The sequence below is a fragment of the Camellia sinensis genome, chromosome 6, assembly GCF_055761805.1.
Source record: "Camellia sinensis isolate YWXY chromosome 6, ASM5576180v1, whole genome shotgun sequence".
Taxonomy (NCBI): Eukaryota; Viridiplantae; Streptophyta; class Magnoliopsida; order Ericales; family Theaceae; genus Camellia; species Camellia sinensis.
The window spans coordinates 194,913,257-194,926,025 of NC_138966.1; the positions used below are offsets into that span (position 1 = coordinate 194,913,257).

The 12,769-nt window shown below is 36.6% G+C and overlaps 1 protein-coding gene across 1 annotated transcript; it reads right to left on the minus strand.

Moving 5' to 3' along the window:
• Positions 1-251: 251 nt before the first annotated feature.
• LOC145788818 (uncharacterized) lies at positions 252-1,339 on the minus strand. The gene is made up of 2 exons (XM_082876876.1): positions 926-1,339; positions 252-839 (listed from the first exon to the last, which is right to left on the minus strand). Exons 1-2 carry the CDS (start codon positions 1,337-1,339, stop codon positions 252-254), a joined length of 1,002 nt encoding a protein of 333 aa, XP_082733002.1.
• Positions 1,340-12,769: the final 11,430 nt, after the last annotated feature.

The window sequence follows — 12,769 nt, forward strand, 5'->3', positions numbered from 1 at the left end:
TTTATAGAAGAGGAGGTTAATTAAAAAAAAAACACATTGAATTACAGGCCAAAGATTTGCCTATGCAAAAAACATGGCAAGAATTAGGTATTCAACTTCAAATATGGCAACAATACGTATTCAACTTGAAATATAGAAAAAAATATGTATCAGGGTTAATTCATAAAACCAAAAAAACTAACCAATACACGTTAGACGTAACATTTTTAAATAATAAAACCAATACATAAAACCCACAAATACGGAACCTTTCAAGGCAATCTATTAGTTGTTCGAAATAAAATCTGTCGTTGAAGATCTTCGTAGTATGCCTTTTGCATAGGATTTAAATTTGTCATGTCCATTGACATAATTTTATGATCTTCATTTCGTTGTTCTCTTTCATTCATCATAGATAGGAGTTTTAGTTGTTCTTCCCTATCTTCGGCCCTTCTTCGACGCTCTGCAGCCTTCTGCGCACGGTCTATCGCCTTTTGTTCATCTCGCTGAATAGTTCTAGCAGAGATAGTTGATAACACTTCAACAATTTTGGATTGGTTAGCAGCCATTTCATCAAATCTACTATCACGCGTTGTTTGATTCTTCAACTTCTCTTTCGCGGCCTTAGTACCAATTGGTCGTGTTGATGTATTAGATGGTTGTTCGTACACCGCATTATTCTGGTTGGATTGAGAAGCCTCATATTCACTTGGTGGATTCGAATATGGATCAGTATGTTGCGTGCTTCTTTTTGATCGAAATTCATCCCACTTACAACTTTGACGCAAAATCTCCCAACATGTATCAAATGTGAAGTGTTTTTTCTGTATTGCATGATACATCCGCTTCGTTTCAGTGACCTACAAAAAAAAAGTTACAAAGATTTCAATAACAAGTATACATTTAAAAAATAAATTTGATATTTAATAACACAAATAAAATTTACCATATCTGCCTCAGTTGTTCCACTTTGTTGCCTCAGTTGAATTTGTTCAAGAAAACCACAAAATTTATTAATTGCCTTTTGTATGGCTGACCAACGGTGAGTCAAAGAAATACGATTTCGATTGGATTCACCGCTCAATTGTGAATTAAAATTAACAAGTACTCGTTCCCAAAATATAGCCATACTCTGACTATTACCAGTAATAGGATCTTGAGAGACTGCTAACCAAGATCTACATAAAGTTTCATCTTCTATAATTGTGAATGCTTTACCACGAGAAACACGAGAAGGTTCTGAAATGAAATTATTATCACTGTTCTGCGTGTTCTGTTCTCGTGAAGATTCCGACATAAAATTAATATGAGTGTTGTGCTCAAACATTTGTGATTCCTCAAACATTTCGAAATCTTCCATAGTTTAAAAAAATACAATACACTTACTGAAAAAAGATTGTAATGATATGAAGCTCAAACTCAGAAGCTCAAACTGAGAAGCAGATAATATTAATTAAAATTTCAAGGAAAACAAATATCTAATCACTGAAAAGAAAAAAAATTCACAACATATAAATGCTATTCTGAAAATGAAACACTATGTCAGCTTGATATAGAAATCAGATCTATTTTATAGAATACATCATCAACGGTAAATTTTCAAAATACTCTTTTCAAAATACTCTGTCCATCTAACAGTAAATTATTATAACGGTTAGTTATGAAATATGCATGTCAAATATATTGAAAATTTTAATTTATATCACCCTTCAAATTATTGGTAATCACAAATGAACATATGTCCAAAAAAAGCAGCTCAAACAAGTTGAAACAACCAGTGCAAACCTGTTCTTGCAAACCTGTTCGTCCAAGCTGTGCACTGTAGCGGATTTGGCCAACCCGGTCGACCGGGTGGTCAACCGGCCGGTCCACCGGGTGGTTGACCGGTTGCTCTCGAACGGTCACGAACGGGCAGCAGTTCAAACCAACAGTTCAAACCAACCAGCTGAGGGTTCAAACAAGCCAGTGGCTGAAATGGTACACCGGTCAACCGGTTGGTCAACCGGCCGGGCAACCGGTTGGTCGACCGAGTCCCCCTCTAACGGTCACCAACAGTGTTTTGGTGAAATCAGTATTTCGTCATCAGTTTGATGAATTTTTTGATGAAATCTCAATCTGATATTCATTTAGTGCAACCGTTGGAGCAGTGAACAGTAGCTTTTTCATCAAAATTTGAATTTGATATCAGTTTTGGTGAACCGTTGGAGATAGTCTTATATAACATGAAAATACTTCCAATTTGAACCTATTTATTCAAAACCATGGTAATTTCTCAACCAAAGACTTCAACCTCAAATTATAAAATAAGTTTAACTCAAATTGAGTGTACATTTCTTCAAAACATGTTCAAAATATAATCAAGTGACATGAGAAGCATGAAAACGTGAAGGATTCTTCAAACTAAGGTGTAAATGTGCCATGCATGTAGGAATTTCATGAATTTTGACTCAAATTATGCATGCATGTGTGTAATTATGCTCAATTCTTTCATACCCAAAATGATCCTAGCATACGCCTTCTAAATTCATGCAAATGAACTCAAAACCATGATGAATACAACTTCTACATGACTTGATTTCAAGAATTTGGGTTGAATTCATACCTAATGTGTGAATGCAAGTGTTGTATAGCTTAATTCTTCAATTCTCCTTCACAATTCTTCTCTCTCTCTCTCTCTCTAAGTGTTGAGTTCTTAGCTTCCTTTCTTCAAAATCTCAACTCAAAGATGTATTTGAGTCTAATTGAGCTTATATAGCTCATATACATGTATATAATTAGCTTAAGTTAATTAAGCTTAGTTAGGACTAATTAATCCCACTTCATTCTAACAAACTCTAATCAATCATTCAAATTATTTTGATCCGAATCAAATTTCAGTTAAAGTTGCCATGAAATTCTAAATATCCTAATTAGCCCATTGGGACAGTCAATTTTAGTTCCTGAAGCCGTTTAGGCTCTCAATTTCTGTCTCAAGTTATCGATTTGAATAGATATTCCATATGACAACAGATAATTACAAAATTAAACATGTAATCACACAATTAAACACACAATCATGTAATTAAACTTATTAAAATAATATAATATACTAGTCTGGAGGTCGAGGTCATCACAGTCTCTCATTCTTAGAAAGTTTGGTCCTCCAAACTTAAGTTACCTTCAGATGGAAACAAATACGGATACCGTTGCCGCATCTCTTCCTCTTTCTCCCAATTGGCCTAGACCGACTAATGTTACTGAAGTCTGAAGTTTCTTGGGTCTGGCCAGATACTACTAAAGATTTGTGAAAGACTTTTCTAAAATTGCTTTGCCTTTGACTCAGTTAACTTAGAAAGGGATATCGTTTGACTGGACCAACCAAAGGGAATCAGCCTTTCAAGAAATAAAGACTCGACTTATGACTGCATCGATTCTCACCTTACCCTTAGGTACGGATGGATTTAGTAATTTTAGTGATGCTTCTTATAAGGGTTTGGGGTGTATATTGATGCAGAATGGTAGAGTAATAGCATATGCTTCTCGACAACTGAGGCCATACGAAAAGAATTATCCGACTTATGATTTGGAACTTGTCGCAGTAGTATTTGTATTGAAAATTTGGCGCCACTATTTGTATGGGGCAACATATGAGGTTTATACTGACCACAAGAGTTTAAAATATTTCTTTACCCATAAAGAGTTGAATATGAGACAATGAAGATGGCTGGAATTAATAAAAGATTATGATTTACAAATCTTATACCATCTAGGGAAAGCTAACACTGTTGTCGATGCACTTAGTCGGAAATCAATTGGAAATTTGGCTTGCTTACTTACCGGGCAAAGAGAATTGCTACATGACCTCAAGAAACTTGACGTTGAAGTTGTATTGCGGGAGCAAGACAGGATTTTAGTTGCTATCTCCGCCCAACCAACACTAACTAAGGAAATTAAAGAGAAACACCAACAAGATGAATTGTTAAAGAAGATTATTGATGAACAAGAATCCAAACCAAGGCCAGACTTTGTTTTAAAAAATGGTGTATTGAAATTTCAATTTAGATTGTGTGTATCAAATGATCCCAAATTGAAAAAGCGAGTTTTGCAAGAAGCCCACAGTTCAAAACTTTCTATCCATCCAGAGAATACAAAAATGTATCAAGACTTGAATTTTTGGTGGCCGAGAATGAAGAAGGAAATTGCTCAGTTTGTGTCAAAATGCTTACATTGCCAACAAGTCAAAGCCGAGCATCAACGACCTGCGGGATTGCTCCAACCACTGCTAATACCAGAGTGGAAACAGGAGCACATCACTATGGATTTCATTGTTGGACTACCTCGCTCGAATAAAGGTATGGATTCAATTTGGGTGATTGTTGATCGTTTGACTAAGTCTTCTCATTTCTTACCTGTCAAAACAATTTACAATGCGGATAAGTTGGCTGCAATTTACATTAATAAGATTGTTAGATTGCATGGAGTGCCTGTGTCCATTATTTCTGATAGGGACTCGAAGTTCACGTCAAGATTTTGGCAAAGTTTGCAAACGGCATTGGGTACTGAATTGAGATTGAGCAGTGCATACCATCCACAGACAGATGGCCAGTTAGAAACAATAATCCAAACTCTAGAGGACATGTTACGTATGTGTGTGCTTGATTTTCAAGGGAATTGGGAAACTCACTTGCCTTTAGCTGAATTCTTATATGGCAAAAAATGTCGGTCTCCTATTTGTTGGGCAGAAGTTGGAGATGGGCCTTTACTTGGGCCTGAGATTGTACATGAAATAACGGAAAAGGTGAAATTAATTCAACAAAGATTGAAAACTGCACAAAGCCGACAGAAAAGCTATTCGGATGTCCGAAGGTGAGACAGGAAATACGAAGTGGGTGATCATGTTTTTATTAAGGTGACACCAATGAAAGGGCAAACTCATTTTGGCGCCAAGGGTAAGTTAGCACCGAGGTATGTTGGGCCATATGAAATTATTGAAAAGATTAATTCAGTGGCATATCAGGTAGCTCTTCCACCTGAAATGAAGCATATGCATAATGTTTTTCATGTTTCAATATTATGGGATTATCTCCAGGATCCTTTTCATGTTATTGAGCCTACCCACGTGCTTTTGAGTGATGACTACGCTTACGAGGAAAAACCCATTCAGATTGTAAACCGGCGAATCAAAAAGTTGAGAAATAAGGAAATTCCGTTAGTGAAAGTGGAATGGCAAAATCATAGTGGTGTCTATGCAACTTAGGAAAGAGAGGATGATATGAAGAGAAGATATCCGGACCTTTTTCCACTTGATCTTATATTCTTCCCGGAGGAAGGTAATTAAGTTTGGAGAACCAAACGTCTTAAGGGGGAAAGAATATGACAACCACCTCCTTAATTAAGCAAATTACTTATATTAATTATAAGCTTATCGTTAATTATGTGGTTATGTGTTAATTGTGAATTATGTGCCATATGATATATACTTACATTGATGTGTATTGTCTTGTGATTATGACATTGTGGACAGATAGGTTAGAGTGAAAAAATAAACCCGTCTGATTCACTAATTTGAGCAAGGTAGAATTAATTATTGAGATATGCAATTAGATCCTAATTCACATTTGATGATGCAATTTGGTCAGATAAGAAATAGGTCGGACAAGATCCGGATGCTCCACGGGTTGGCCGAACTTCGTCTTACCAACGATACCTGCACCAAGTCCAGTAAGAAGGACCCAGGAGATGGGGTTCCTTTCTAAGGACCCTCTGATGATTAAGTTAGATTGGAAAGAAGAGGCAAAAGTCCCGAAGTAGTTAGAGAGAGTATGTATGTATTTATATATTTCATACCTTTGTTGGCCTCTTGGCTTACCGTGCCCTAGTCATGATTGCTCCCCTGTCTTTGTCTTTTCAAGCTGTCCTACCAGCCGTAAGTCTATGGCTATCTGTAGTCGACCATGGCAGTGTTGTCATGTCACAGAAATCATGAAAGAAAGGGGGCAGCTTGTCTCTTCTTTTTGTCTGGCCACTGGGCCTAAGTTGGGTTAGGAATCATTTGGACGACCCATTGGGCCACCTATTTGGGCTATGCCCATCAACATTAGTTATTTTAATTTAGTTTAATTGAGGTTATAATAGAGTGAGAATGAATTTAATGTGAGGGAATTTGGTATTTCTTTTAGTTTGCCACTTAAGTGTAAGTCTTGAATAATTAGAAGCTTATTGCATATCCTTGATCCTATTTTATATTCAACAAAAAAAGAGACTGGGTACTTGGTGTTGAGCTAGAGACAACACACGTAAAGGGAGAAAGTGTGCTAGAGTAGAATTCATCAAGAAGAGGAAAAAAGGAAGAACTTGGTGCAAAATAGAAACTAGCTTGAATTCTCTTAAATTATTCAAAAAGAAGGGCATTTTCGGAATTTTTTTTGTAGCACTGCCGCACGTGTAACTTGGGGTCCCGCACGTGCGGAAAACAGGGTAGAGTGGAGCTTGCATACTGAAATATATGCACCTGCGGGAGTAGGTCCAGTGGTGGTCACCACATGTGTAGCTGGGACCCCCGTACGTGCGGCCCTTTTTGGAAAAACCCGGTGTGTTTTTCGCTTCTCTTTTCCACCTTTCGGCCTTCTGTTTGCATGGTTTTAAAGTGTTTTCATGATCATTTGCATCTCATGAGTGCATTAGATTGAACAAATGAAACATTAGAACCGAATTAGTAAAGATGATTAGTTATTGAATAAGTAATAACCAAATCAGATAGAATTGGCTATCGATATGAATGTGATTGAGTAGTTATGTGATTGAGTTATTATGTTTGACTTTATTTGTTTAGGTCGGACGCCGAACCAATAGTACGTGTATCGAGAAGCCCACTATGAGTAACACTATTGTAAAGATATGTTCAATCGCATTTATTTTCTGATTGATAAATTATATTATTTTATGAAATAATACTTTTTATCAATTGAATGATGATCCTATTTTCTAAACTGTATTCGTGGAATCTATAGCATATTGCTATTGATATTGATGTTATTATCGCTATTGTTACAGAGATCTTTGTCAGTTCCAATTCTTGGAACTATTGTCTATTGTTTAATGGTCATCAATTGATTGTTCGGTCTTTAAGACCTATTGTATCATTGTTAATGAATGTACCACGTATGACCTATATGAATATGATTGATTGAATTGAATAATTGATTGATTGATTGATGAAAAGATATTGATTGAAAATGTTCTATTGATAATTGATTGTTTCAAAGACTGTAAAGACATCATTCTTAACCTCTTTACACATCTGTTATTCATTGGGCTTTAGCTCACAATTTATTATATATATGTAGGTGGCCAGGCACTGGATCAAAGTTAGTAGTGTCGACTTGAACCCTTGTTTTGTCAAGCCAGCTATTGTGCCTCATTGTGAGGTTCTGAACCAGTACAAGTCTAGGCTTTTTGGGTGGTTCCAATTTACCATTTTGATTTTGCTAAGTGAAAAGAATGTTTTAAGACTTTTGTTAATACTGTTTTTGATAATGGGATTAATTCCCTAACTTGTATTTTGTCTTGTATATATGTGTTTATGGACATAAGTGGTTATGGATATGGCCATGTATATGAAAGTTTATTTGCTTTCAGGTCCTTACAGCTCTTTGGACATTATCTTATTATTGATTGGCTTCCACCAGCCCCTTTATATTGTATTATTGTCATATTGTTAAACAGGCCTTTGGTAATCACGGATTACTAGCCGGTTACGACGCTAAACCTATAGGGGCGGGTTTAGGTCATGACACATCGATATTGTCCGCTTTGAGCCATGCCTGCACGGATTTGTTCTTCCAAACTACCACCAAGATCGAGGACACAAGCTCTCAACATCTCCTCTAAAATCTAATTTACATACTTAGTTTGCCCATCCGTCTGAGGATGATAAGCTGTACTGAGATCTAACCTAGTACCCAAAGCATGTTGAAAAACTCTCTCAAAACTTTGCCACAAACAACAGTTCACGATCTGAAACTATAGAAACTGGTGCGCTATGAAGTCACACCACCTCTCAAATATATAGCCTAGCCAGTTTATCCGTAGTTCGATGAACACTGATAAGAATAAAATGAGTAGACTTCGTGAGCCGATCCACTATCACCCAAATAGATTCATTGTCATGCTTAGACCACAGCAATCCATCCACAAAGTCCATGGAGATGCACTCCCATTTCCAAGTCGGGATCTTGAGAGGCTGCAAAAGTCCAAACGGTCATTGGTGTTCTACCTTAACCTGCTGGCACACATAACATCAAGAAACATACTCTCCTACATCCATACCTTCCCACCAAAATGTCTTCTTCAGGTCATGATACATCTTAGTCCCATCAGGGGTGAATAGTATATCAGGACCTATGGATATCATCCATAATCTCTTTCCTCAATTCAACTATGTTAGGTACACACAACCTGCCCTTGAATCACAATCCCCCATCTAAGTCCATAGAACAATCAGTAGGACAATCATCAGTCAAATCCATTACAAGGTCATCGAGCTTGCTGACCAAGAACTCATCTAAATACTGCATCTGATGAACTGTACCTAGTAACGTCGGTTGCACAGTCAAACTACCAATGTATGCCCTCTTGACACTCTCTATTGGTTGAACATCATGCATCGAGATTAACTCCAAGGACTTCTATTCCTAAATCATCAAAGTAGCTATAATCCTATGTTGTCAATTAAGTGCATCTGCAACCACATTTCCTTTCTCCAGGTGGTAAAGGATCTCGAAATCATAACTACTGATGAATTTAACCCACGTCTATTGCCTCATGTTTACCTCTTTTTGAGAAAAAAGATATTTGAGGCTCTTGTGATCTGTATATAACTCAAAACACTCCCCAAACAAGTAGTGTCGCACATTTTCAATGTAAAAACAACTACTGCCAGCTCTAAGTCATCAATAGGCTATCGTCTCTTATGAGGTTTTAACTGTTGAGAAGTAAAAGATACAACCTTTTGATGCTGTATCAACACACAGCCCAACCTAGTTCCACTCACATCAGTAAACACTACTAACGTTTCCCCTTGTACTGGTATAGTTAACACCGGTGATGTAGTCAAACGCTGCTTTAACTCCTGGAAAGCTCTCTCACAATCATCTGTCCATCAGAACTTCACATTCTTGATGGTCAACTTGGTCATGGGTGCTGCAATAGTGAAAAACTTCCTATAAATCTCCTGTAATAACCGGTTAGTCCTAAAAAAAACTCCTCACCTTTGAAGGGTTCGTGGGCTGCTTCCATTCTTTGACCGCAACAACTTTATCAGAATCTACTGTTATCCCCTGATTGGACACAACATGTCCCAAAAATTGAATTTCTTTCTCCCAAAAGTGACACTTACTGAACTTAGCATATAATTGTTGCTCCCTCAAAAGTCTACAACACGACTTTCAAGTGTTCTTTCTCATTCTTAGAATACACTAGGATATCATCGATGAAGATAATCACAAACTTATCTAGATACAGTTGAAAAATTTTGTTCATTATGTCTATGAAATAAGCAGGAGCATTGGTCAAACCAAAAGGCATTACAGGAAATTTGTACAATCCATACCTGGTCCGAAAAGTAGTAAACGGTATACTTTTTCTGACATACCCATCTAATGGTAACCCGTTCTGAGATCAAACTGAGAGAACACAGTTGCCCCCTTCAACTGATCAAAAAGTCATCAACTATAGATAGCGGATACTTGTTATTGATAGTCACCTTGTTCAGCTCTCTGTAATCTATGCACATGCGAAAAGTGTCATCTTTCTTGGAGACAAAGATCGCAGGTGCTCCCTACGAGGAGTTACTTAAACCATTTTTGAACATCTCTTTTAGCTGCTTCTTCATCTCCACAAGCTCTTTAGGCGCCATTTTGTATGCTGCCTTAGAAATTGATGCAATTCCCAGCACTAAATCAATGAGAAATTCTATTATCCATCAAGGTAGAGGTCCAGGTATCTCCTGAAATACATCCTCAAACTCACGTACCGCATTTACCTCACTAATATCTTGTTTAGGAATTTATACCGAGCACAAAAAACCGACTCTCCTTTATCGTTATAAGTGTGGGTAAGCCATGGCATACTGGGAATATCTATATTTACAGTCCTTTCAGCACAATCTAGAGTCACAAATTATTTTCGCAGCCAATCCATATCCAAAATAATTACAAACCCCTCAAACCCTCACACAATTAGGTCCGCATACAAGACTCTGCCGCAAAATCAATCTCAAAATCTTTACACGTCTCATAAAGAGTTGAACATGAGGCAAAAGAGGTGGGTTGAATTTATCAGTAGTTATGATTTTGAGATCCTTTACTACTCAGGGAAAGGAAATGTAGTTGCAGATACACTTAGTCGACAACATGGGATTATAGCTTATTTGATGATTCAAGAATGGAAGTCCTTGGAGTTAATCTCGATATATGATGTTAAACCAATAGAGAGTGTTGAGAGGGCATCCATTGGTAGTTGGACCGTACAACCGATGTTACTGGGTAAAGTTCATCAGATAAAGTATTTAGATAGGTTCCTTGTCAGCAAGCTCGATGACCTTGTAGCGGATTTGATCGATGATTGTCCTACTAATTGTTCTGTGGACTCAGATGGGGAATTGCGATTCAATGGCAGGTTGTGTGTACCTAATATAGTTGAATTGAGGAAAGAGGATGATATCCATAGGTCCCAATATACCATTCACCCCTGGTGGGAGAGTATGAAGAAGGATGTAGGAGAGTATATTTTTCGATATTATGTGTGCCAACAGGTTAAGGCAGAATACCAATGACCGTTTGAAGTTTTGCAGCCTCTTGAAATCCCTACTTGGAAATGAAAGTACATCTCTATGGACTTTGTGGATGGATTGCTGCGGTTTAAGCAAGATAATGAATCTATTTGGGTGATACTAGATCGACTCACCAAGTTTGCTCATTTTATTCCTATTAGTGTTTACCGAACTATGGATAAACAGGCTAGGCTATATATTCGGGAGATTGTGCGACTTCATGGCGCACTAGTTTTTATAGTTTCAGATCGTGATATGTTGTTTGTGGCAAAGTTTTGGGGGAGTTTTCAACATACTTTGGGTGCTAGGTTAGACCTAAGTACAGCTTATCATCCTTAGACAGATGGGCAAACTAGCATGTAAATCAGATCTTGGAGGATATGTTGAGAGCTTGTATCCTCGATCTTAGTAGTAGTTGGGAAGAACAAATCCGTGCGGGCGTAACCCAAAACAGACAATATCAATGACATGTGAAAGGTAGGGGCGTTGCACTAAACATATAGGCCACCACTAGTAAATTATTTAAAATGAAAGGTTAAAATCAGAAAGAAAAGATGAAACTCGAACAACCAAGCGGTTCTTGTATATAAAAATATATGTGTATATATATATATAGTAAAATCTATATTACATTTACAAAATGTTGATATTACTTGCACTTACTTTATCAAAATTTTCACATTATATTTTTATTTTCTTTCTCTAAAAAAATGAGTTAATTACATTTTTCAATCTCTGTAGTTTAATTCAAATTTTATTTTAGGTTTTATAATTTTAAATTGAACAAATCGATTTTTACATTTCAAGTGTAGTTTCAATTTAATTTTTTTTATCCAAATCACAAGTTAAAATTAATAATTATATAATACTTGTCAATTTTTAAGGTGTACATGTATACAAAATTAATAGAAGTTGATACTTATTAAACTAAGGCTTCGTTTGAGATGTGAGTTGGCTTTTTGACTTTTTAACCATTTTAACCTGGGGTTAAAATGCCTGATTTGGGTTAGGTTTTTAACTTTTTTGACTTTTGTGAAAGAAAAAATGAAATAATTAGGTTTAAATATGACATTTTGTCTTATTAGTTTTTTATTTTATCTTTTTGTGACTGGTTGTTTTGAGAAGTAGATTAAAAGTTAATTTTTTGAATTATTTTTTTTTAAAACGTGTGAAAAAATAAAAAGGTGATGCAACCGAAAATAAGTTAAAATCTAAAAATTTGCTTTTAACCTTTTATCCAAAAGAGGCCATTTTAGCCAAAAAAAAAAAAAAAAAAACTCATTTTAATCCATGCTAAACGAGCATTAAGTGTAAGATGCAAATTGTCTAAATTAAAATAAAACTTGAATCAAATTATACGAGAGGAAAATATAATTAATCTAAAAAACAATAGTCACTTCACTACTCCACCACACACACACGGCACCAACCCAAACCCCACCACCACTCGTAGCTCCTTCATGGGCCATAATCCACTGGATATGTTACCCCAAAACACAGCTCACCGCAACCCACCGGAAACCGCCCATTTTACATGGCAAATCGGAGAACCATTCTAATTTTATTTTTCCTCCCTGTACTACAAGGCTCTTTAATTCGGTGCATTAGCTTCTAAGTCTTTCTAATCAACCCGTCTGGTTATTGCAACCATTTGTCTTCTATTTTTAGTTGAATTTTGGTTCTTATATGTCAAATTTTCCTTTTTGTCTAAATAGATAGAGAGGTCTGTATGAACTTGATCAAATCTAATGGGCTGGAGGTGCTTCCAAAGCTCAATGGATCTGATGTCGAACAACCCAAATACCAACTTTCTACCACAGCCTAGCATGGAAATAACTCTCCAGTTCACCAACCATTTTACACCTGAAAGTACCAATTTACTGTGTGGGTGAAAATCTGACCACACTGCCCGTTTAGTGATCAGCTGGAGAACACAGGCAGAATAGATGGCTTTAGCAACCTGTAACAGGAAAAGCTCCG

Coding starts and splice junctions, on each gene's coding strand:
- LOC145788818 (XM_082876876.1), bottom strand. CDS start 1,339: ATGGAAGATTTCGAAATGTTTGAGGAATCACAAATGTTTGAGCACAAC. Junction 840..925: donor GAACAACTGAGGCAGATATG/GTAAATTTTATT, acceptor TTTTTTTTGTAG/GTCACTGAAACGAAGCGGAT.